Source organism: Melozone crissalis, unplaced genomic scaffold (assembly GCF_028551555.1).
Source record: "Melozone crissalis strain CALT ecotype California unplaced genomic scaffold, PUWL_Pcris_2 ptg000005l_1, whole genome shotgun sequence".
NCBI lineage: Eukaryota > Metazoa > Chordata > Aves > Passeriformes > Passerellidae > Melozone > Melozone crissalis.
Genome location: NW_026535783.1, coordinates 31,946,090 through 31,967,872, shown reverse-complemented (window position 1 = coordinate 31,967,872; position 21,783 = coordinate 31,946,090). Strand labels below are relative to the sequence as shown.

Sequence of the window (21,783 nt, the reverse complement as noted above, 5' to 3'; positions counted from 1 at the left end):
GCTATAGTGTGTGTTGGCTACAATGCTACAATGAGAATGTGTACCACTTGTATTACAGAAAGGGGTCGTGAAATGAACGGACCTGTCTGCATGTTTAACAAAATGGAACAGCAATACCATAAAACTGCACCACATGTGAATATTGGTGAATGGTTAAGTTATACAGTCATTCATTCAAAAAGTCCAAATATTTCAATGAAAAAAATGTATATAAAATGTAGTAGAACATAAATTACATTTAAAGGTCTGTACATGATTCATCCTGCAAATAGAAGCACAAAAACAGCACCTTGTATATTACTGCTTATTTTGGTCTTCTAAAGTTCAAAGATAATTTTTACTAAAAAGTCGGGAAAAAAACATGGTATCACATGCAATCCAGCAGTAACTGTGGTAAATCAAGTAAGTCTGTAACCCCGCACAAAACCCAACACTTTTACAATGTAGGAACACACATGTGGAGCCCTTTTCTGTACTTGATAACCAATTAAAGTTGGATTTATTAAGTTAGTGCACACCTATAATATCCCCTACAATATCCCCATTTTTGGTTAACAGTGTATTAAGGCTGTTTGCTGTTGAAAATACACAGCAGAGAAGGAATACTTTCATCCACAAATGCAGTCAAGATGATCTCATTTGGAAGCTTCTGTCAGTAATTCACCCAAACTGATGAAAGAAAACCATCCTTTCTCTTCTCATGTTACTCCACAAGCTGTTGTGGATACTCTAGCTCTATGTGAGTTCAAAATCATTTGGATAAATTCACGGTAGAAAATTCCATCAAAGGCTATTTACCAAAAAAAAAAATTCCACTTCTGTCTTGGGAAGGCCCTTAGCCACGAATTGCTGGAGGCTGGGGCAGTACCCTGGGAAATTTCTGCGAGTGAAATTGCCCTTGCAGTCTATCCCTTGGCAGGCATTATTGATGATCTTTCAAGACATGCTACTGGGCTGGACCTGTGGTCTTACTCACCACAGGCAATTTTATGTTCAGTTTCCTCCTTTCCTTCTTATTGTAATACAAACACAGATCATTATTCTCAACTTAGATCTTCAGACTCAAAAAGCAAACAACAATCTTGTGTTCATTATGTTGAAAAGATAAATACTACAAACTAAGCTGTCCATCACATCCAGGGCACTTCTTTATGCTTAGAGCAATTCTGCAACCATAGCTGGATTCCTTTTTGTGTTATTGGCTTAAGCATAATTCACTAACATTACACTCATATATCATGATATACATGACGTGCAATGCTACTCTGCAACATGTTGCACAGCAACAGTACATATTTAAAAAGCAGCTCCTCTTAAGAACTCTAGGACAGTAAAAAAGATTAAACCCAGCAAGTCTATACCACCATATTTGAAAAATCTGCTGGTGGCAATGGTCACTAGACCTGGTATGTCATTACTGCTGCCCTTTTAAATGGATGTTGCTTATTTTTAGTTTTGTTTCTTTGAGTCAGACCAAAATCACTCTACTAAGCCTAAGGATATATTGTCTCCGTGCATGGAAGCGATGTGGAATTCTTAGCAATAGGCCAAATTCCTTAGGCTTCTGATTGAATTTCTGCTTCATCCATCTGAAGTGTGTCATTATCACCCAGCAATTCTGTTTCAGGCACCGAGCCCTCTTCCTCCTCCTCCTCCTGGACAGGGTTCTGGGCAATATCTTCTGTTCCATTGTGTGTGTCATCTGTGCCTTCTGACAGCAGAGCAGCCCTGTCGGCCACCGACGCATTGGAAGGTGCTGTTGTTACATAGCCTGTGCTTGTGGATCCACTCCCGCTGTGGTGGGAGCCTGGCTTGGGAATGATCTGGGGAGGTATCTGCTGAGGAGCCATTTGCATTGGAATTTGGACAGGATAAAAATTTGGCAAGTAAGCACCATAGGCAGGCATTGGCTGGTAACCATTGACTGGAATGTAGAGCTGAGGAGGCGGGACCATTGGTCTCATTTGGCCTTTCATTTGTATGAACTGAGGTTGAGGGAAGGCTGGAGCTTTCTGCTTTGGTCCAATGTATCTAGCATTGCTGACATTGCTAACAGGGCTGGTGCTGAGAGAACTTGTTTGTGTGGTGTTGCTTGCCCCAGAAGTTTGCGCTGAGCTGTTGTAATTAGAAAGGTTCCCCCATGTTCTTAGTCTGTTATGTATATCTTTAAATCTTGGTCTTCTGTTGGGAAATTCATTCCAACACTCCAACATCAAAGTGTATATCCATGTGGGGCAGTCATCGGGACACGGCAAAACTTGTCGGTTCCTGATCATCTCAATGACATCCTGGTTGGAATAACCACAGTAAGGCTGCAGGCCATAGCTGAAAACTTCCCACAACACAACTCCGTATGACCATATATCCGAATCAATAGAAAACTTGCCATACATAATAGCCTCAGGGGACATCCACCGGATAGGAAGAAGGGAATTTCCCATCAGTTTGTAGTAATCAGCAGCATAAACTTCCCTGAAAAGGCCCAAATCAGATATTTTCACATTCAGTTTATCGAACACCAGTATATTTCTAGTCGCCAAGTCCTTGTGGACAACATGGTGGCTAGAAAGATATTCCATTCCTGCAGCTATCTGAGTCACAATGTGAAAAAAGTCTGCCGGTTCCAGAGTGGATTTTACTGTCTTGTCATCATCAGTGCTGCCAACATCTGAGTGGGGAGATCTCATTACCAGGAACTCATGGAGATCACTGTGGGAACAATAACTAAATATCATACTTACAGGTTGTTCCTTTGTCACTATTCCCAGCAAACAAACTATGTTTGGGTGCTGTAATCGTGATCTCATCATTGCCTCATGCTTAAATTCTTCCCGAAGAGCCAGTTCTGCTTTGTCTTTAAGTGTCTTAATGGCAACGGCTTGTGTCTGTTCACCTGGTGCTGTACCAAAGAGATGCCCCTTGTAGACTTTTCCAAATCTCTCCTCTCCTAGTTCCTCCATAAATCTCACAGTGGACAGATTAATTTCTTTAAGCTTAGCCTGAAATGAAGAAAAGATAGTCAGTCAAAAATATCACAACTTTTTCTGAACATCAGGTTCTCTTATTAAAGATCCCCAGGTTAGATCTCCAAATGGAACAAAAACTGGGCCAAAAGAAGTTTTCTGGTTTTTTGTGTTTTCACATCAGTATATTGATTTCACAATTAACCTTGAAATGAGTTACACTGTTATCAGAAGTATAAATTGCATTATACTGCAGGATAATGGATAGAATTCTTTTTATAAAGGAGTGGCCACACTTCCTGAAAGCTAAATGAATATTGGGTTCAGAGTAAATCTGGCAAGCAATGACATCTATTAACTGCAGCTGTACTTTGCCTGCAGACCAGCCCCAAGCTGCCCAGGGGATGTCTGTCAGAAAAGCAAGGAGGCTGAGGAGGTGGCAGTCTCAGAGTGAACTGAAACATCCTTTCCAGCAGAAGAAGGAACAAAATCTCTCTTTCAGTTCTGCAGTACCAGATAATGCCCTTTCTTTGCTTCACTATGGGAACGGCCCCTGCTCATGGGCAGCAGTGTACAGTACCACTGCTGAGGAACCTTGAGCAAGCTTCGATAAAGATGGGGGTGGAATTGGAGAAGAAAGGAGAAGGAATTTCTCTTTGGTACTTGGAATAAAAGGTTGCAAATCCAAGAGTGGGAAATCCCCAGAGCCCTCCCTCTGCAGCTGGAAGGGAAAGCAAGGCAGTTTGTGATGGTGATGTAATGTGTCTGTCCTGATCAGCATGGGATGGAGGAGTCCCTGACCAAATGAGGTGCAGCTGGCACAGCTTCACATACAGGGCACCACAGCATGAGGGAGCAGGGCAGGCTGGGAAGATGTTTTAGCAGGTGATTTGGGGACAACTTCTGATTTTAGTGTCCAACAGCCTATAGACTGGGCTGGAAAATTTCCTTCAAATCTTCAGATTAACTCACAAAATCATAGCAATTAGTTACAATTGGTAATATTCAACTTCCAAAGTAAGCATTGTTTTTTAGAGCTTGCATCTTGTAAATGCTGTGATTAAAAATTCAACATTAGCTCTGAACAGGATTTTAGTTCAGAGGTTAATTAGCTGACCTAGAAAATCCTGTGCAGGAGCTGACATATGTAGACATGAGTTTGAAGCCATTTTCCTTTCACCGTCTTTGTGATTCACAGCCTTGGAAACATGTTGCATGCCCTCTCAGCTCTCAACTCACTTATGGATGAGAACACCAGAGTCTTGTGCTGAAGGATTAGAACAAGAAACCCCATGGTGCATCACGCTTTAAACAGGCAAACAGGCCACGTCATTACCAGGAGCAAAAATGAGCTGCAGGCTGAAGACTGGATCAGAAATGACCACTTTTCCAGTCACTTAGACAACAGGCAGAATGGCAATTGATGGGTAAGGACAAGTGCCATTAAATACTGTGTACTGAAAGTTGTTGTCCAAGATCATGATTTCTAGAGACACCTGCAAAGTGCAAAACCTGGTTCTCCCTGAAGTAGATGGCCTCAACACTATGAAAATTAGGTCCCCAACAACATGGCTCAATTTGAACACAGACAACATGAGATGCTGAAAATCACTGCACTTTGAAAATACCTGGGCCTGAGCAAACTGTGTAAGAAATACCTGTTTATGTTGATTAATGAGTGGCATTTCCATGTCTTGGCTGGGAGATGCCATCAGCTGGCGGCGCTGTGGTGTAGCAGCAGATGCCTTCTGCTTGTTTCTGCACATGCAGACCAGGAAGAAAAGGCAGGCTATCACCAGAGGGATGGCTATGCTGGGAACAAGGATGTAGAGGATTCCCATTTTGCTGTTGTCACGTGGACCTGTCAAGCACAAAAATGGTTACAGTAAGTATTTTTAAGCTATTTGATAGTAACACTAATGATTATTAATACTATATTTTAAATCAAAAGTAAACTATGCCCTGAAAACAGAAGTCACATTACCTTCTCCCCTTTCTTCATAATTTTCTATTATATATTTCAAAAAAGCTTGAATGGACATAGCAATTGGCAGTTTGAAGATAAGCTAGGAGCCCCATATTTAATGTGTGGGCCATAAAGTATGTGATTAATTTTACTTTATTTTTGAGATTTCCAGTTGAGGAAACCATAGAATACAGACCAGGAATCACTGTATTGTCCTGCTCAGGGCATAAAGAACAAGTGAACAATCTCTATCACAATATATAAACCAGTGAGTTCAATATGACCCAGAAAACAACACAGTCTGACCCATTGTCATAGATTCAGTCATTTCATCAACACTTGGCCCATTCTTTACCTCTACTGGTGCTACTTCTGCCCAGAATAAAATAAGTTGCACTTATCATTGGTGGAGATATGATTTGTTCTGTACTTAATAGAATTGCAGAGCTTTTATGTTAGAGTGAGAAAGACATGAAAGAGCCACCAATACATTTAGGTCTGGAACCTTCCTAAAACATTTTTTCACTTAATAGTTTGAGACTTTAGGAAAGCCTAGTGATGTCAAAAATGTTCACTGGAACTGCCTGGGATGTTTTCTGTAACCTGTGGTTTTGCTATTTGTGGCAACTCCTTTCACCACAACCACATCCCAGTGTTATCTTTACCCTATGGTACATGCAATGTAGAAATTTATTATAAATGTCAAATCATGTTACTGCAAAAAAGTGAAGTAACTAAAAAATTTTGTATTAGTTCTGAGCAGTTTTAGAGATCCACGTAATCCACTTTTATGGCTTCCATGACATATCTGTATCTTGCTGCAGGAAGCATGCTTTTCTTCCTAATGAGTTAACGTATTAGCTGTCATATCCGAAGACACTGTCATATCCAAACACAATTACCAATGTGTGAAGTCCACTATGTGTGTACACCAACACTGGGAAAATGAGCAGAACAACCTATGAGAGCAGTACTTTTTATTTTTGCAAACAGTTGTGCTGTACAGAGCCACTAGCAACTAGTGTAGGACTTTCTGATAAGATCATCAGCTTTATGCACTTCAAATGGCATTGTTTCTGCACTTGAAACGATTTCTTTCCAACCAGGCATGGTGCTATATCTCCCTCTATAGGATTTGAAAATCTTTGCTGCCTGCAAGATGTCAGTACAGAGCAAGAGAATGTACCCTTGGAGCAGTGTGAGCAAACCAAGGACATACAGGTGATTTGCATGTGCAATCTGTCATTTGACAAGTCAAAATAAAAACTGCAGCATCAAAGTGAGGCTTAGTTCAGACAAACCTCCAGTGTATAATAAAAAATGGTCAGAATATCTTACAAACTCGTTCTCTGGAAAACATAAAGAAGTATAACCCTCCTAAATGAATTGTACTTATAATAACCAGGAACATTCAAAATTACACAGGATTCAGAACAGTAGTAGGAGAAAAACAAAAGAGAATACATACTACAAGAAGGTATGTCACACAGTTCCATGCGTACGTTTTTATTCTTTGTAAAACACCACGGACCATCCATTTGACCTCCAGGATTTCGACAATACGCATGTCCTCCACCTAGCTCTGGAAACTGTGTGCTTGTCAGATCGTGGTTGTGGGGACTCTGTGAGTCCCAGAGTTGGCAAGTGTGGCCTGACTTGGTAACACTGACGGTCCCTCTGTAGTCAGCTCCAGAGCCATTGTAGCACTGATGATCTAAAATACAGGGTTTGGGAAAATGTTAGAAAAATCAAAACAATCAAGGGACACCATGACAAAAACAGGTGAAGTCTACAGAACATGTATGCAAACAAGTACTTAAATTTAGGTACCTTGAGATTTCATTAAATCTGTTCACTTTGAAATTTCAGTTCTGTATGTATCTGTACTTTTACACCCAGTTATTTCTGGATTATGTCCTGAAATGTCTCAGCTCTGTGGTACACACATGACTACTCTCAATTCTGAATTCAAATGGAGACTAAGAAGCATGTATGGACCTTTAGATACAGAACATGATAAGTTAAAGTAAATCAGAGATATGAGTTTCGCTTCAGTAAAAGTCTCCAGATACCAAAATGAAAACTTTTGCTTCTCATAATCTTCCCATTTTCTTCACACTGATCACCTGCTATAGAAATCAGTTAAAGCCTCATGCCTCTGTTTCCTTATTTTCATCTTTAAAAAGAAAGGATTCAGGATCTTCCTCTTTTTAGAAGCGTCACCTTCCTATTTGTTGGACCCACACCTTTATTCTTTGTTTTGCTGCTATCCTCTCTTCATACTTTTTGAATGCTTGTCTTCTATATGCATCATCTGAGCTGAATCATGCATTTTTGCAATATTACCTCCTCCATTTTTCTGTTCTCCCCTCTCCAACACTCAGGAATCCAGCTCTCTCAAACCCCACAAATACTCAAGAGCAGATGTTCCATCAGTGGTAGCACCACTGGCTCTGAGAATCACAGACAACTTTCACCAGATGTTTTACTGATTTTGTTCTCATGCCTTTTGCTTGATATCTCTTCCCTGTCTGATTTGTCTCTGTCATTGTATTCTCAGTTACTTCTGTTTCTCAACTGCACTACATTATTTATATAAAAGCACAGAACTAGTCTTTTATGTCCACCATTATGCCATGGCTCCTGCTCCTAACTGTGGATACAGACAGAATCCACAGATAGTCAAAATAATCTTAGTATACCTTGTACTTTAAACATCTTTGGTCTGAGTTTTCTTATTGAACAATGTAGGGGGTTGTGATTAATTGCTATGAAATGGAGCAGTCAGGAAGACTGCATACAATTAGTGACAACAGAAAAGCCCTTCTACTTTTGGATGTAAATACAAATTCAAGATCAATGTTTTCACCCATCCCGTTTGGGTAAAGGAAAATAATTGCACCCCATGTTTAATTTACAGGATTAATATTCCTGTGGGTTCCCATACAGAAAGAATGAACACTAGGTGGTTAGTTCCCTGACAGATCTTCCAGTGATGCTTCAACAAACTATATGAAGTTAATCAATAGCTAAACAAAACTCTTAAATAGATCTATGGGGAGGCTCACCCAAAAAGGCAAGGACTGAGCCAGGTGGGAGGCAACACACTGAAAATCTGCATCAAATCAGCCAGGTGAACAGGAAGTTTTATAGCCCTGGCTGGTTGATATAACACATTCTGCTGTACAAGCAGCATCCTTTAGGCTTCCTTGCCATCCTAACTCTGCTTTACAACACTGCAAGATTATGGTCAGTGTTAACAAGATAAAAATGAGTAGTTCAGCACTTTCTTTACAAAAAGAATGGCTGATAAAATATTGTCTCTCAGACACAATGAAAAGAAACACCAAGCTGTACTTTTTCCCGGTGATGAAACACATGGACTTACATCGGCTCAGTCTCTCCACAGGGATCCCAATTCTTATGCAGTTGGCCGCTTCCAAGGTGTCTGGTCGCGGGAGGTCCTCACACTTAGGCAACTGTAGCTGCATCAAAATGAGGGGGTTTGACCTAGCAATGTTGTACTCCTGCCTGCAGAGATCATTCTCCAGAACTTCACATTCATCCCGGCACAGCTCCCGTGGCTTAGGGGTGCGGGAACGCTCATCGCACAGGGGAAACACAAAGTGGCAGAAGGAAGGTATGGCGAACTGCGAGCACTGGTCAGACAAATGCGTTGAAGTGCCAATCATGGTAAACGCAGCTGCAGGGCAACAAAAATACAGACGAGTATTGATTTCTAGCATGAGAAAAAACTTCATTTTCACCTCATTTACCTTGAACATCCTTAATCGTTCCTTAAGGGTCAGAAAGCCTACTGGTAAATGAGGTGATTTCAGCTGTAAAGGAGGGTTGACAAACGCAGGAAGAAAACCCAACGTCCCAGTGTTCCTCTGACATCTGCACAGAGCTTGTAGGCCTCAGCTCCCAGAAATTAACCCACATGATTACTGTTGCTCAGACTACTGGCTAATTTTAACTTATAAAGATCAAAAGCAAAGAAAGGCAAGATACACCCGCCAGAATACTGGTATGTATTTCCAAAGTTCCTAATTACATAAAATCTGAACAAGGATTCTTCCTAACTTCTTCTTCCTGTAGACATTTTGATAAATAAGTAAGTGTTTTTCAAAGCCTGTCAGGCAAAAATAAGTGTATCATTGATATTTGGGAAGACATGGCTTTAAATCGACATGAGAAGCCTAACAGGCAGCAGCTTTGTGGAAAATTAATGTAATCAGTCTCAGCATGCTGATCACATTATGACAAATGTCATAATGAGTTAGGAATGTAATTCTTCCCTTCAGCTCTCAGCACCTACATGCTAACATTTAGCTCAAAATTTTCTTGCACATTGCAAAGGAAAGACAAATGTCTGTGTGCATCATGTATCTGGTGCTGAATCAACCTTTAAATGTAGGAACATTCACTCCCCTAGTAAAGCATCATTCATGAGTGAGAGTTGCTAGACAGCATGTTCCACCAACTCACACTGCAAAAAGAGAGGAAGCGCTATTCAGCAGTCTATTTACAACCTACAAATAAAGTCTTTCTCTCTTGTCCAGCTCTCTCCTTTCAATCATCTATTTCCTGTGGACACATGGTACCACAGAATCTCTTCCTGAACACCAAACATGCAACAAGCAGCTGCAAATCTAGCTTTTTAGACTGTTTACACCTGTGCTTATTTTAATTCAAAAATAGTAATGCAGGAATACAACCACTTATCAGTCATACTGGGAACACTGCATGCAAGCAGAACATCAGGCCTCAAAGGACAGTTGTAACATATGCTTGTCGCAAAGACTAAAATGGAAAAAATAAAACTGAAGGACTGAAGTAGTCACTATCAGTTGTTTGAAACTCCACACTAAGTTTTGTGAAAGCATTGCATTACAGAATTTAGATCATCATGAGACAAAAGTGCACAATTTACAATTATATCTTTATTTTGATGGAAGGTGCAAAAGTCAGCAGTACTGTGTAGTAGCATCCAAGGGGTTTATATTTTATTTATTAAACAGATGTTAAACAGCACAGCTGAGACCGCAGTAGCCAAACACATATACACGGGTCAGGCATCAGTTCTGTGTGCTATTCATTGTTGGCCTTTCAGTCTTTCAAGCCACATCTAAAGATTTTCTCCAGAAATGTAATCATTTTTTTAACCAAAGGTTGCTACTCACCCAATCACATGGCCAGGACCAAAAAGCACAAGGGGCCATGGAGACAAAGAATATATATTTCTCACAAGAGTACAGCAGGGAAATGAAACTCCAGAATGAAAATTCCCCACAGATGTAACCTGGCTAAATGCTCCTTGAGTTGGACAGTAGGTGTCCCCACTTCCCATATACATTGCAACACACCATCAAAAACTGCAGTTAGGAGGTATGAGCAAAACTATCAGCAAAATCTCAGCAGCAACTATTCAGCTTTTTTCAACTATTTCCTTTACCTGACAAGTTACTGCAATTTCAAAAGTACCCTGTCATATGGTATAGAACACCCAGTCTCACAATATCTGCTTGACATATAATATGGCTTACAAGAACCAATAATGCTATGAAATCCTCAGGGTACTTTTGCATAAGATGTCTAGTATGACCTTCAAAAGCATACAGTTTGAAAATGCTATATTATTATTAAATGCTATAATAATAATAGTAATAATAGTAATAGTAATCGTAGTAGTAGTAGTAGTAGTAGTAGTAATAATAATAATAATAGTAATAATAATAATAAATGCTACATTATTAATTATTAAAATGCTATATTACAACATTTTATTATTATTAATAAAATGCTATATTATTAAAGACTGTCATAACTGCCTAGCTAGGCACCGGGCAACTCTATATGGTATTCTCAGCATCTTCCTGAAAGAGAACATCAGGAATTCCATCAGGAATTCTCCTCAACTGCAAAACAGAGAGTTCCAACACCCTAGCTTTGGAAATCTAACATTGGTAATATTAGGAAACCAGCAGCCAGGTCATCAGTGCCCATGTTCCATACCCCAGAAACAAGTACAGCTCAATCAATAACCATTTTCTGGGTAATATCACAGTTTTTTGTTGTTAAGTTTGGTTTTGGTTTTTGAAGAGAACATTATGAACCTAATTCACAGAATTACAGATTTAGTAATTCCAGATAGTTAAACACTTCCATATTGCTGAAAAACATCCAAGCAGGACAGAGATTATGTAGCTGGTGAAAAAAGAAAAAAAAGTATCAATATGTATTAATTAATAGCATAATGTTTAAAGAGGCTGGAGTTGCAATGCAGTACAGGAGAAGGGCAGGAGTAGAATGTGTTGTAATAGCGTAAGTAAAGGTCAGCACCTGGATTTTGCCAGTCCCAGAACCTGGTCACCATTTCAAGAACAGGAAAAAAAGAATACTTGGATTCCTGGATTAACAATGAATCTTCAAGGTAATGTCTTTAGGGAGTTAGAGCTGACAAGTGAAGTTGAACTCTTTTTGGCAACTAGTTATGTTGAAGTTGGAGAGTCCATTAGTGAGCTGTATCTGGCCGGATGCAAATCAGCTCCTGCTGGACTGACCTAATTTGCTATACACTATGACAAACAGTTTGCTCTATTCCATGGGTTCATTTTGCTTGCTCTACTTTGTGTACATCAGAGTCACAGCTGCTAAAATCAGCTAGCTGATATCCAGTGAAGAAAACCCATGTTGACGTACAGCCCATTAAAAATCATTAAGGTTTGGATGCATGTTTGCAACTCTGTACAAAAAGTATGTTCAGAGAAAGATTAAACATAGGCAGAGCACAGGAAGGTCAACTTCGTTTTATATAAATCAATGTGAAATCCAGACTCTGCCAGAATTATGCAAAAAGGAAAGAAGCCCAAGGGAAAGGCCACCATACGTTTTTTCAAGAAAATAAAAGATCAGTATTTTTTCACTCTATCACAAATCCATTTAAAAAAATCAAAATCTTCTTTTTGAATCCATCATGCAAAAAGCTCCAGTATAAACTAGAAGCTGTTAAAAATTCAGTACTCTGACATTTCACTTAAGGACATGGAATAAGCTTTACATATTACCACAGATACTCATCTTCCTTGCTCCAAATTTTACTAGCTGCTCAAGTGGGAAACAGGCTCACCCCTCACCCCCTCAAAACCTTAATATAAAGATGTCTTCATCATTGGCTGACAAAACAAAAAGGATGATAGCACTGTTTTTACCTGAACTGGATACTTTTATGAATGTTACTTTCTCCCTGCTAAAGAGATGTGTAAGCTTACCAGTAATTCGGTTTTCAATTTCCCCTTGCATCTGGAGGGAGTCCACATAAATGGTTCTGTTTCCAATGATCCGTGCACACGCAATTCCCCTATATGGCTGACAGAACCCATCTTCATGGTAATCTTCTCTGCAAAAGACATGTTAGGATTTCATATGCAGATGTCTCTCTGCTGCCAGTGGATTTTTACAAAACATATTCTTATAAAAGTGGAAAAAGCTCAAAATACTGTAAACCTGAAACTGTCCCATTCCTAAGGTGCAGCTTTTTCCTCCAGTTCTCTCTTACCTTGGAAGTCTTAATGAGGGATCCTGTATACAGCTCATTACAGAAAGAAAAAAACAAACCCCAACATTAATTTTAAAACAATAATAATGGAATTTGACAGATGGATCTCTTAAAAAGCCTTTAGAATGAGACAGCAACATAGATCTAGTTACATGTCCCCATGCATTTTTGGCATCCAGCGGTACTCCATAAAATTAGGCAGTTTGTGCTCTTCTCCACTTCTCTCTCCCGCTCTTCATTTCCTGTAGTGGATAGCAGAAGAGTTCTTGCCAAGCTTGAATTAAAACATGAAATAAGAGTAATCAAGGCTATAACCTCTTTTCCTCTTCTCTCTAGTGAAAGTCAGTGCCAAATTTCTCTTTCAACATGTATTTCAATATAGTTTTCAATTCAATGAAGCTTTGGGCCTTTCACTCCCTTACATCAACATAAATATTTTGGCACAAAAGCTCTAGCCTAAAGGCTCAGTGGTTCAACACTTCATCCCCAAAACCCCTGTAAATAATACAGAGCCAATCTGCAGATCATAACTGTCAGAGCACTGAAAGGGGACTTAAGAGAGAGAGTACTCTCTAAAGAATAAATATCCAGTATGTCATGTGTTTCCTCCAGCATGGCATTGCCTCTGTGCTAGGATTCACTAACCCGATCGTTATATACATCATGCCATATACTGCATGATGGACCAGAAATAAATTTTAAAAAAATCTAAAAAAAATGTAGAGTAGGGTATCTAAATACTTAATTAGCTTTTGTAACTAAACGGTTCAAAAGTCTGAGATACCTCTCCAATACCAACATTGAAGTATTACTTCAATGCTCCTCTGCACTTTTTACTTTATTATCTTTGGATATTAACACCTGTTTTGGTCATGTAGGTTCCCCATTCCCTTACAAATACTTCCACCCTTTCTTTGGACATCTCATGAGCAGGAAAAAACTGTCAGTGACTACATGTAAAATTTCATAACTTCAGCTGTGAGAAATCAGCATGAAAACCCTCTCTCTGACAACAGCTAGCCAACATTGCCTATGCCTACTGAGGCCCCTCACACTCATACCTTACTCTATCTTAGGGATCTTCTCATTTTTCCTATGCTGTGTCTCCCTGATAAAGCCAACCACTTCAGGGGAATGGTACCAATATTTCTTACTCTTTGGCCATGGAAAGTTGGGCAGGACTGTCTGTACAGGTAGCCAAAAGGTGGAACTAGCAATCACCACTTGAGCTGCATCTCCTCTTTGCCTCCCAAAAACACAATGATTTAACAGGACTCTTGAGAAGTCATGGATATAAAGCATATCATGCAGTTGTTATCCAGATATGGTCTTTATTTCCTATCACACTATTATTTTTAAATATTCATAAAGCACATTTTTTTCTACAAACCCTGACACAAGTTCTACTTCCTCAAAGATGCGTAAGTTTTTGATTAGGGTGTATGAAGTAAAGGAGGAGTCATAGGATCAACTACTCCCTGCAGTGACATTCCTTCATTCTTACAACAAAACCTGTAATTTTGCAACAATTGCATCATGCCTGAAGGGACAAAAATATCAAAGCATTTTGTCTGTGCCTGTTTTATGATCCTTGACCACCTCAGTAGGAAGTCAGCAATTCCCAAAAGGAGATGAATGAATATGAAACCTCTTTTTGACCTCTTTCTAAAGAGTAAATTCATACCCCTATCCTGCTGAACAAAGTCTGCAAAGTATCTTACTGAAACTGTATCTCACAGTTCAGGTCTCAGTTCAGGGCTCTCTTGCCAATACCAAAAAAGAAAAAAAAAAAAAGCACACTCCAAACAGCATGGGTTTGGGGACAAAAGCAGTGTGACCTCTTACTTAGCTCTGTTTATTTATTTTTGTCAAGAACTTTAAAACACAGCTTAGATATTATAAATACACACATATGCTCCCCTCTCCCATGTTATAGTCAACTGCTGATTGTACTAAACTAGATATGACCATTACCATGGACACAAGCAAAAGTAAACAGTAACCTGATGTCAGTTAACTCTGACAGTAGTGTGGCTGTTATTCTACATGCAACTTTGTCAGGTCAGAAAACTCAGTGAATGCTGTTTGACTAGTAGTGGTACTGAGAGAACAAAATTTGATTAGTCTTCTTAGGAAAAAAACTAATTTCAGCTGCCGAAGTGGCAGCAGTGAGAGTCTCCTGACAGATTATTCTGTCCTTCACCTATATGTACCCTTGGGACATGGCAAAAAATCTGCAACAAAAAGCAACCTGGGGAGAGTCTGACAGAACAACATAGGAGTGGTATAATGTGCAGTTCAAACGGGAGCCCTTGGAACCATGTGTGGCTTTGAATCATGCTCCGAGCAACATGCCAGCAACTTAGTTGCTGATCAGAGCATTAATTAAGAGCTGCTGAAAACAGACAGAAATACTGACTCTTCAATTTCCTGCTGCTTGAACCATAATGTCTGCTCTGACCAAGAACCCTGGTGAAAGAGAAATCTGACTCCACAAAAGGAACCCAGAATAGTTCAATTTGCTCCACTTGCAGAAATCTTACAAGCTATCCACCACAGGTACTTTTTTACCTTTGTTCTTTAGTTTGCACATATTTCAAGGTAGCATTAACTTTTCTCTCCAGTGATTTTCTTCCATTTTTAAAGATTTTTTTTTGTTTTTTCTTACAAAACAGAGTCAGACACATGCTAAGTGTTTGTCTTTTTTGCACCTTTGCTGGAAGGCTGAACCAACTACATTGCACCTGGAAACAACTTTCTCAGCACTTAGAATGGAGGTAAAGTATTCTCTTACTGAGTCAACTCTCCTCCCAATTACGCAACATATGTTTGACCAGAGTTTGGATTTAAAAATAAAATTGTAAAGAATATGACTAAACAGACCTTTATTCATAAAACCCCAATTTCCATACTTCAGATTCAGTGTTATCAGTTTTCCAGACTCAAAAGGTAACCTTCTGCCAGAACAATTCCATTCAGAACTAGGGTTTCTAATCAAAAGCAAAAGTAGAAGAACCTACTACTTCAGTCACTCCAAAATAAAACCAAAATATTGATACTATTTTTATGAACAATATGGAACTTGTACAAGGTCTGAAAACATCTTGACAAACCGAGCACTGATAAGCATTTACAAGTTCCTCATCACACATCCACTGCAACACCTCATAAAATACAGCTTGCCTTCAGGTTGGTGGGTAGAAGTCCATATGAAATGGAGAATTAGCCAAGCAAGAGGTGTAGAAGAAAGATGCGGATTCAATCATACAGTGCTACTCCTCCCATTGTTAGAAATCACAACTTCCAGGAACATCTGGGTCTATAAAGGAAGAACTGGGTGAACCAGGTGCCTCTGAAGAGGAATAAAACCTAGCACGATGAATAGAAAACTCTCTAGATGGAGGTTATGCAACTCTTCCATAAGATTTCTATCTGCTATCTGCTCTAGAAATACATAAAGGGATTTTTAGATGTTCTGGAAAAAAACATAGTGGACATCACTACCCCATCCTCTCATTAAGCATTACTTTAATTTCGCATATGACACAGAAAGCACACCAAACAAAATACTACAGAAGGAAACACACTGGCAACAAAGATGCTTTTCTTCATGGAAAATTTGAAATGTGGAAAGAATATGTCTGGGCACAATACACTATATGCTATCTCTGTAACACCACCTATTTTTTGCCACTGCCACAGCTGAACAGACTAGAGGGCATAAGAAACAAAAAAATCACAGTAAAAAAAAAAAAAAAAAAAGGCAACCATGGAAACTCTGTTCAGTACTAAAATCACCTTCTGAAGTACCTGAATTTGAGGCACGTTTTCAGTATGTATTTAGTGCCCCTGAAAACACAGTAAGTGCAGACTTGTGGTTTTCCTTAGAAATAGAGAAAACACACGAAGCTCTATTTTTAGCAAGGATTCACAAAGTGAATTATGAAAGAGGAACTGAGAGGTTCCAGATAACCAGATATTAATTTGCTAGTGAGACACCTTTATTCTGATTGCATACCACAAGTTTTAGTTACAAAGACAGCAGAAACTTATAAGTTAAAACTATTTTCCTGAAAATAGAAAAGACAAAACACCATGCACCAGCCATAGGAAGAAACTCAGAAGTTCTCAAGAAAATTCAAAAAGAGTAAGTTTTTCAATTTAATGCATTGGAAAAAATCTCATTTAATAACACCCTACCAACCTACCATAGCAGTTATATGGACAGACATATTCTCAACCTACGCTTTACCAAAGTAAAACATAAGCCAGTTCATAGATTATAATAGTATATTCCAAAGGTTAGCTATCAAAAAGTAGAAGAAACTTTGTTATAGAAGCTTCCCACAAGCAAACTAAATGCAATTTAAATTTCCTATAAATTTTCCCACAACAAATAAACCTGAAACTTTGACCCTCTGCCATGCTGTCCAGGGATTAGAGCAGCTTTTAATCAAGAATTGTTAAATACTCAGACCTCCCACTAATGTTTCATTATAAACAGAATGGCAAAGCAAGGACAAATGCACTGAAAACCACAGACTATGACAGATGAAGGAAAAGACAAATTATATATGTCAGCCTATTTGCTATTCTTAGAGAAATACAACATTTGGTATACAGTTGCTCATCTTATCAGGATGTCTCAGGATTTCTGATAGTTACAACCTGATAACTAATGTCAGAACCCGTGTAAAGAGAATTATCATGACAGACAGCAAGATCAGAGGAAAAAGGATAGGCATCGTATTTCAGATTATTAGTTTACTTAGCCTAGTGTGTGGCTACTTCATAAATATATATCACAGAAATTTCTTGACCTGCAACACTAAAAAGAATAAAGGAATAAAGGAATAAAGGGTCTATGTTTAATCAAAGAGAGGCAATTCTCTCTGATGGAGAAGAGCATTATAAAGGGCTGCAGTAAAAAAAAAAAAAAGTTATTTCGGGGTTTTTACATCTATAGATACATATTTATTTATTTATTTATATGTTTGTTTATACTGAATCTCAAAATCAGGACATCTTAAAATGTTGAACTACAGTTTTTGTAATTTGTTACCCCTACTCTTGATGTGTATCATATCACATCATAGTGCTGAGAAGTAAAGCCTATTCACAAGAGGATCACTTTTCAATGGTTAAAATGATTTTACATCCCCAAATATTTCCTCCCCCAATAGGCCACAGATGAGAGTTGAGAGAAAAAAAAACATGCTACCCTTGTCATATGCCATATTGCATCTATAGGATTTGCCTCCTTTCAAAAACAGTGAATATACATTAATGTTATCATAGAAAAATACTAGGTACCTTCTGGCCAGGTTTGTATATTTGCCTTCGAGAAAATATCAAATACAGCACACAATTTCTTGTTTCACCATGAAGAAAAATTTTTCAAGAAATGCTGTCTTTTAAACAACGGGCTTTAAAACTGCTCATTCTCATAGGCCGCGCATTGTCACAGGATATCAACGTAAATTTTACTACTGACTTTCAAGGCAATAGCACTGAGGTGTAAATATTTGAGGGAGAAAAAGAATATAATTTTTTTAGAAAGTATGGTTTGAAATATTATTATCCACTGAAGGGCTAGGCTAATGCCAGGTGCTTCTGACATCAGCCATAACACAGGGCAGAAATTCAGTAACACACACAAATAGGTATTTGCTTTTAGTGTAGTTTTGAAAACCCAGGTGTACAGGAAAACCTCAAAAAAAATCCCAAACCCACAAACCATAAAACACCCAAAACTCCACACATGCCCATTTGTACCCTTCCTGCTGAAGCCAAGAAACTAATGGGTGGGCAGGGACAACTTGACTGCTGTATTGGGCCCTTGCCTGAATGAAGGCCACCCTGCACCCACATCATGGGAGAAGAGCACAGGCTTCCTGCCCTACCTGTATCCATCCTCTGAACAAACAGTTTCATTCTCTGACCAAAGGCTTCTGCAAATAACCCACCTTTCTGGCACTTAAAATAATTGTTTGCACATCTTCGCCTGCGTCTAAAGATCCGCGCCCCTGGGATATTAGGAAATCCATACTGATGTACTTAACTCCTCAAAGAAAGACTTAGAATATGAAATATTTAGAATACAGTAAAACTTTTCCTTTGCACTAAAGGAACCTAAGAAATACTATCAGAAAAGAAGGGGAGCCTAGTGTTAAAAACAAAAACCTAACAGGCAGGGGAATTTGTATAAATAGTCATAGCTCAGTTGAAGTTAATGGGCCTATGACAATTTACACTCACAATGGATATGGCCTGTGACTTCTGTTACCAAATGCTTATTCAGTGTAACAACAAGCCCCAAAAAAAAGATTCCCTTTACATTTAGCAGACAACATGGACAAACATTTTGTGCTTGTTATTTGAAAAGTAGTACATCACAGAATCCCTTAAAGAATTTACTGAAATTTCCAATTACTGAACAGAATAATTGTGTTGCATTTGATTTAGATATTTATCTACTAGTTACTAAAAAATACAGTGTGAACTGAAACTCCATATTCAATGCCTAAAATCAGTAAAAAATAACTGTTGATCTTTATTCTACTGTTTCTATTAGATGATGTATTTGTTCATATTAATCATAGGACCTGAGAGAGCATTTTAAGCCAGCTTATACATAAAGGAACATTGAAATGTCATCAGTAAAAAAACAGCTACAAATGAAACTATTGTTTGAGACAAACTAAAGAGAAGACATTTGTCAAAGACCAACTTGTAAACTTTGAAAACAACCTAATACGTAGGCTACTGAAAATATTGCCAAATTGGATTATGAAATCAGTATTTTTAAATACGAAACTCAGGCTCCAAAGTCTGTCTCTAAAACATAGTCTAAATAATATTTTAAACATATTTTCTAATGTTATTGTGGAAGGAGGAGTCTTTTGCTGCTAAATATTTAAAAATCATTTAAAGACAAGAAAGGGAGAGAACATCAATAGGGTTTAATCATAGGCCTTCACTGACTCATGACCCAAATTGGTCTCCTCAATGGGCATTGCCTTAAGTGGGTGTCAGCACTCTTAGCTGAGTGGGTCCTTGATAAAAGATACTACGATCAATAATTTAAGTGGATTAAACCAAAGGAAAATGGTGTTGCCTTCCTTTCTTTCACACACTCATCCGCTATTTTTTCTATAACATGAAAAACAGCCCTCACAGGCAAACAAATACAAGAGAAAGAAACACATGAAACGGTGGCAGGTTGCTCATTTGGTAACTCTGCATGCTGCTATGGTTTCTTGGTATCATATCTACAGGTATTTATTACTGCTTTGCATCTTTAGAAGAGTTTTCAGTGTACCAAAAAATGTTGTAGTTCCCAAGTACAGCACATACAGAAGTATAGACATAGGTGGCAGGGTTGCTTTTACTACAACAACCTGGGTAAACCAGTCAAGGAAGCAAAACTAAACAAGGACATCAATGTTCTGAACTTCTGTAAGAAATAGAGGATTGTCCCTAGATGTATAACCAGCCACAATCCTCTTGATTAACACATATAACTTCAAACTGACGATCTAATATTCTGCCAACAACATTCTACCTTCTGCCTACAAACTCTCTCTTTCAGTTAACTCAAAGGACATTTTTGTAAATTCTCCCTCTGCTTTCATAGGTGTTAGCACGTTGGGATGAAATCTTGAAATCACACGAGTCAGCTGGCAGTCCAGGGAAGGACTTGTTTTGCTGAATGTCAGGTACTTTTAACAGAAACATTTCTGTTACAACCATGGTTAGTAAAAATTTGAAAAGAAAAACCTTCAGAAAACTAATTTCAACACATGGGAACACGAACCTGGCCATGAAGCATTCCACCTTCTCACTCACCAAAGAAGCCATTATGAGCCTTCTTCCCCACCCCTTTTTTTCAAGGCATGCTATCCCCCTCAATGTGTTATGACTGTCTAATAAATTGTCTTTCTCTGACATCTCCAAGAAAAGTGAGCAGGGCCAACAGACCCTCTCTGAAGAGCCTCTAACAAACAGCTCCCTCTTCCCTCTGCCGACAGAGGAAAGCAAACTTCTTAGCTGTTTTCCATCCTCATCCTGCCATGCCACCCTGAGTGAGTGAGTACACATAGTAAGCTCCAAAAAGGTCTCAGAAAAGTCCACCAGCTGAAAATCTCCAAACTGCTGCTGTATCAGACAGCAAAAAAACCCCATCAGGGCCATCCTGGGCAGCTCAGAGGGGGCTCCAGCAGTGGGGCTGCTCACGCCTTGGGGCCAGCGCAGGGGACCAGGCAGCTCCACCCGGCTGGCCGGGCTTCAGCAAAGGAGGGATGTGGCTAAGGGATCACATCACTAACAGATCACAAACAGGAATTTTTTACTATAGTTCAGTTGATTTAAATCTACTGATAGACTACTATATATATATATATATGCCAGGAAGACAGGAAGGAAGTAGAAAGTCTTGAAAGAAAAGACTGTGCAAGCATGGCTGAAAATTGCAAGTTATAAAAGTCCAAAGAGGAGGGAAGGTTAAAAGGAGGAGAAAGGAATAATTTAAAACATAAAAATGAAATCCTGTGGAAATATCTTAAAGCTTTTCATTTCGGTTGGCTTTTTTTTTTCCCTTTTTTTTTTTTTTTTAAATTATGGGGAATATAAGCTTTCTACAAAGTACTTTCTGCCTTTTTATAAGAGGTTAAAAAGTTAGAACATTTTTGTAAAAAGTTAAAAAGTCAAAATTCATTATTAAATGTTTTAAGTGTCCATGCCATTAAAAATGTGATCATTTCTGGAAGAATATGAGCACATGAAGAAGTGAAAATAACTGTACTGTCGTAATTTTTTTTCTTCTTTCTTCTGTTTTTTTTTTTTTAAACAGAACAAAGATGGATTTTCTATCTCAGTTACCACAGAGATTATACACCTGATAGCAGAGAGCTTTGTAAAATAGCTAGAAATTATCACAGCATCAGCTATAAATTTGCTATATAATTATATGTAGAAGTGTGCATCCTCAAAGTCTTTTGCAGAACACTTTCATTCAAACTACAGAAATATCAATTATTTAAGAACATATAATACTGAAATGTCAGTTTTCCAGTCTTAAGGAAAAATTAGCATATTCTATCTACTTGAAAAATTGACGGCAGGCTTTGCACCCTTTGTGTGTGACACAGGAAAACTGCTTGGCACCCACGGGGATCTCCTAAGGTAAACTGAGGCGCTGCCATGAGGAGTTTGCGTTGGGCCCTGGAGGACAGGGACTGTGGAAGCAGGATGAAGAGTCAGGGCAGGGATGCATGCCATGGCTACCACCAGGT

The 21,783-nt window shown here is 38.7% G+C and overlaps 1 protein-coding gene across 1 annotated transcript in view; it reads right to left on the bottom strand.

Annotated features, from left to right (window-relative positions):
• Positions 1-252: 252 nt before the first annotated feature.
• Positions 253-21,783, bottom strand: part of ROR2 (receptor tyrosine kinase like orphan receptor 2) — a 44,109-nt gene continuing 22,578 nt past the window's right edge. Inside the window, exons 5-9 of the mRNA XM_054289426.1 lie at positions 12,204-12,331; positions 8,318-8,632; positions 6,398-6,643; positions 4,622-4,824; positions 253-2,999 (exon numbers count right to left, since the gene is read on the bottom strand). Coding sequence (XP_054145401.1) covers positions 1,557-2,999; positions 4,622-4,824; positions 6,398-6,643; positions 8,318-8,632; positions 12,204-12,331 — 2,335 coding nt within the window. The 3' untranslated portion in view covers positions 253-1,556. The remainder of the gene's footprint in view (positions 3,000-4,621; positions 4,825-6,397; positions 6,644-8,317; positions 8,633-12,203; positions 12,332-21,783) is intronic.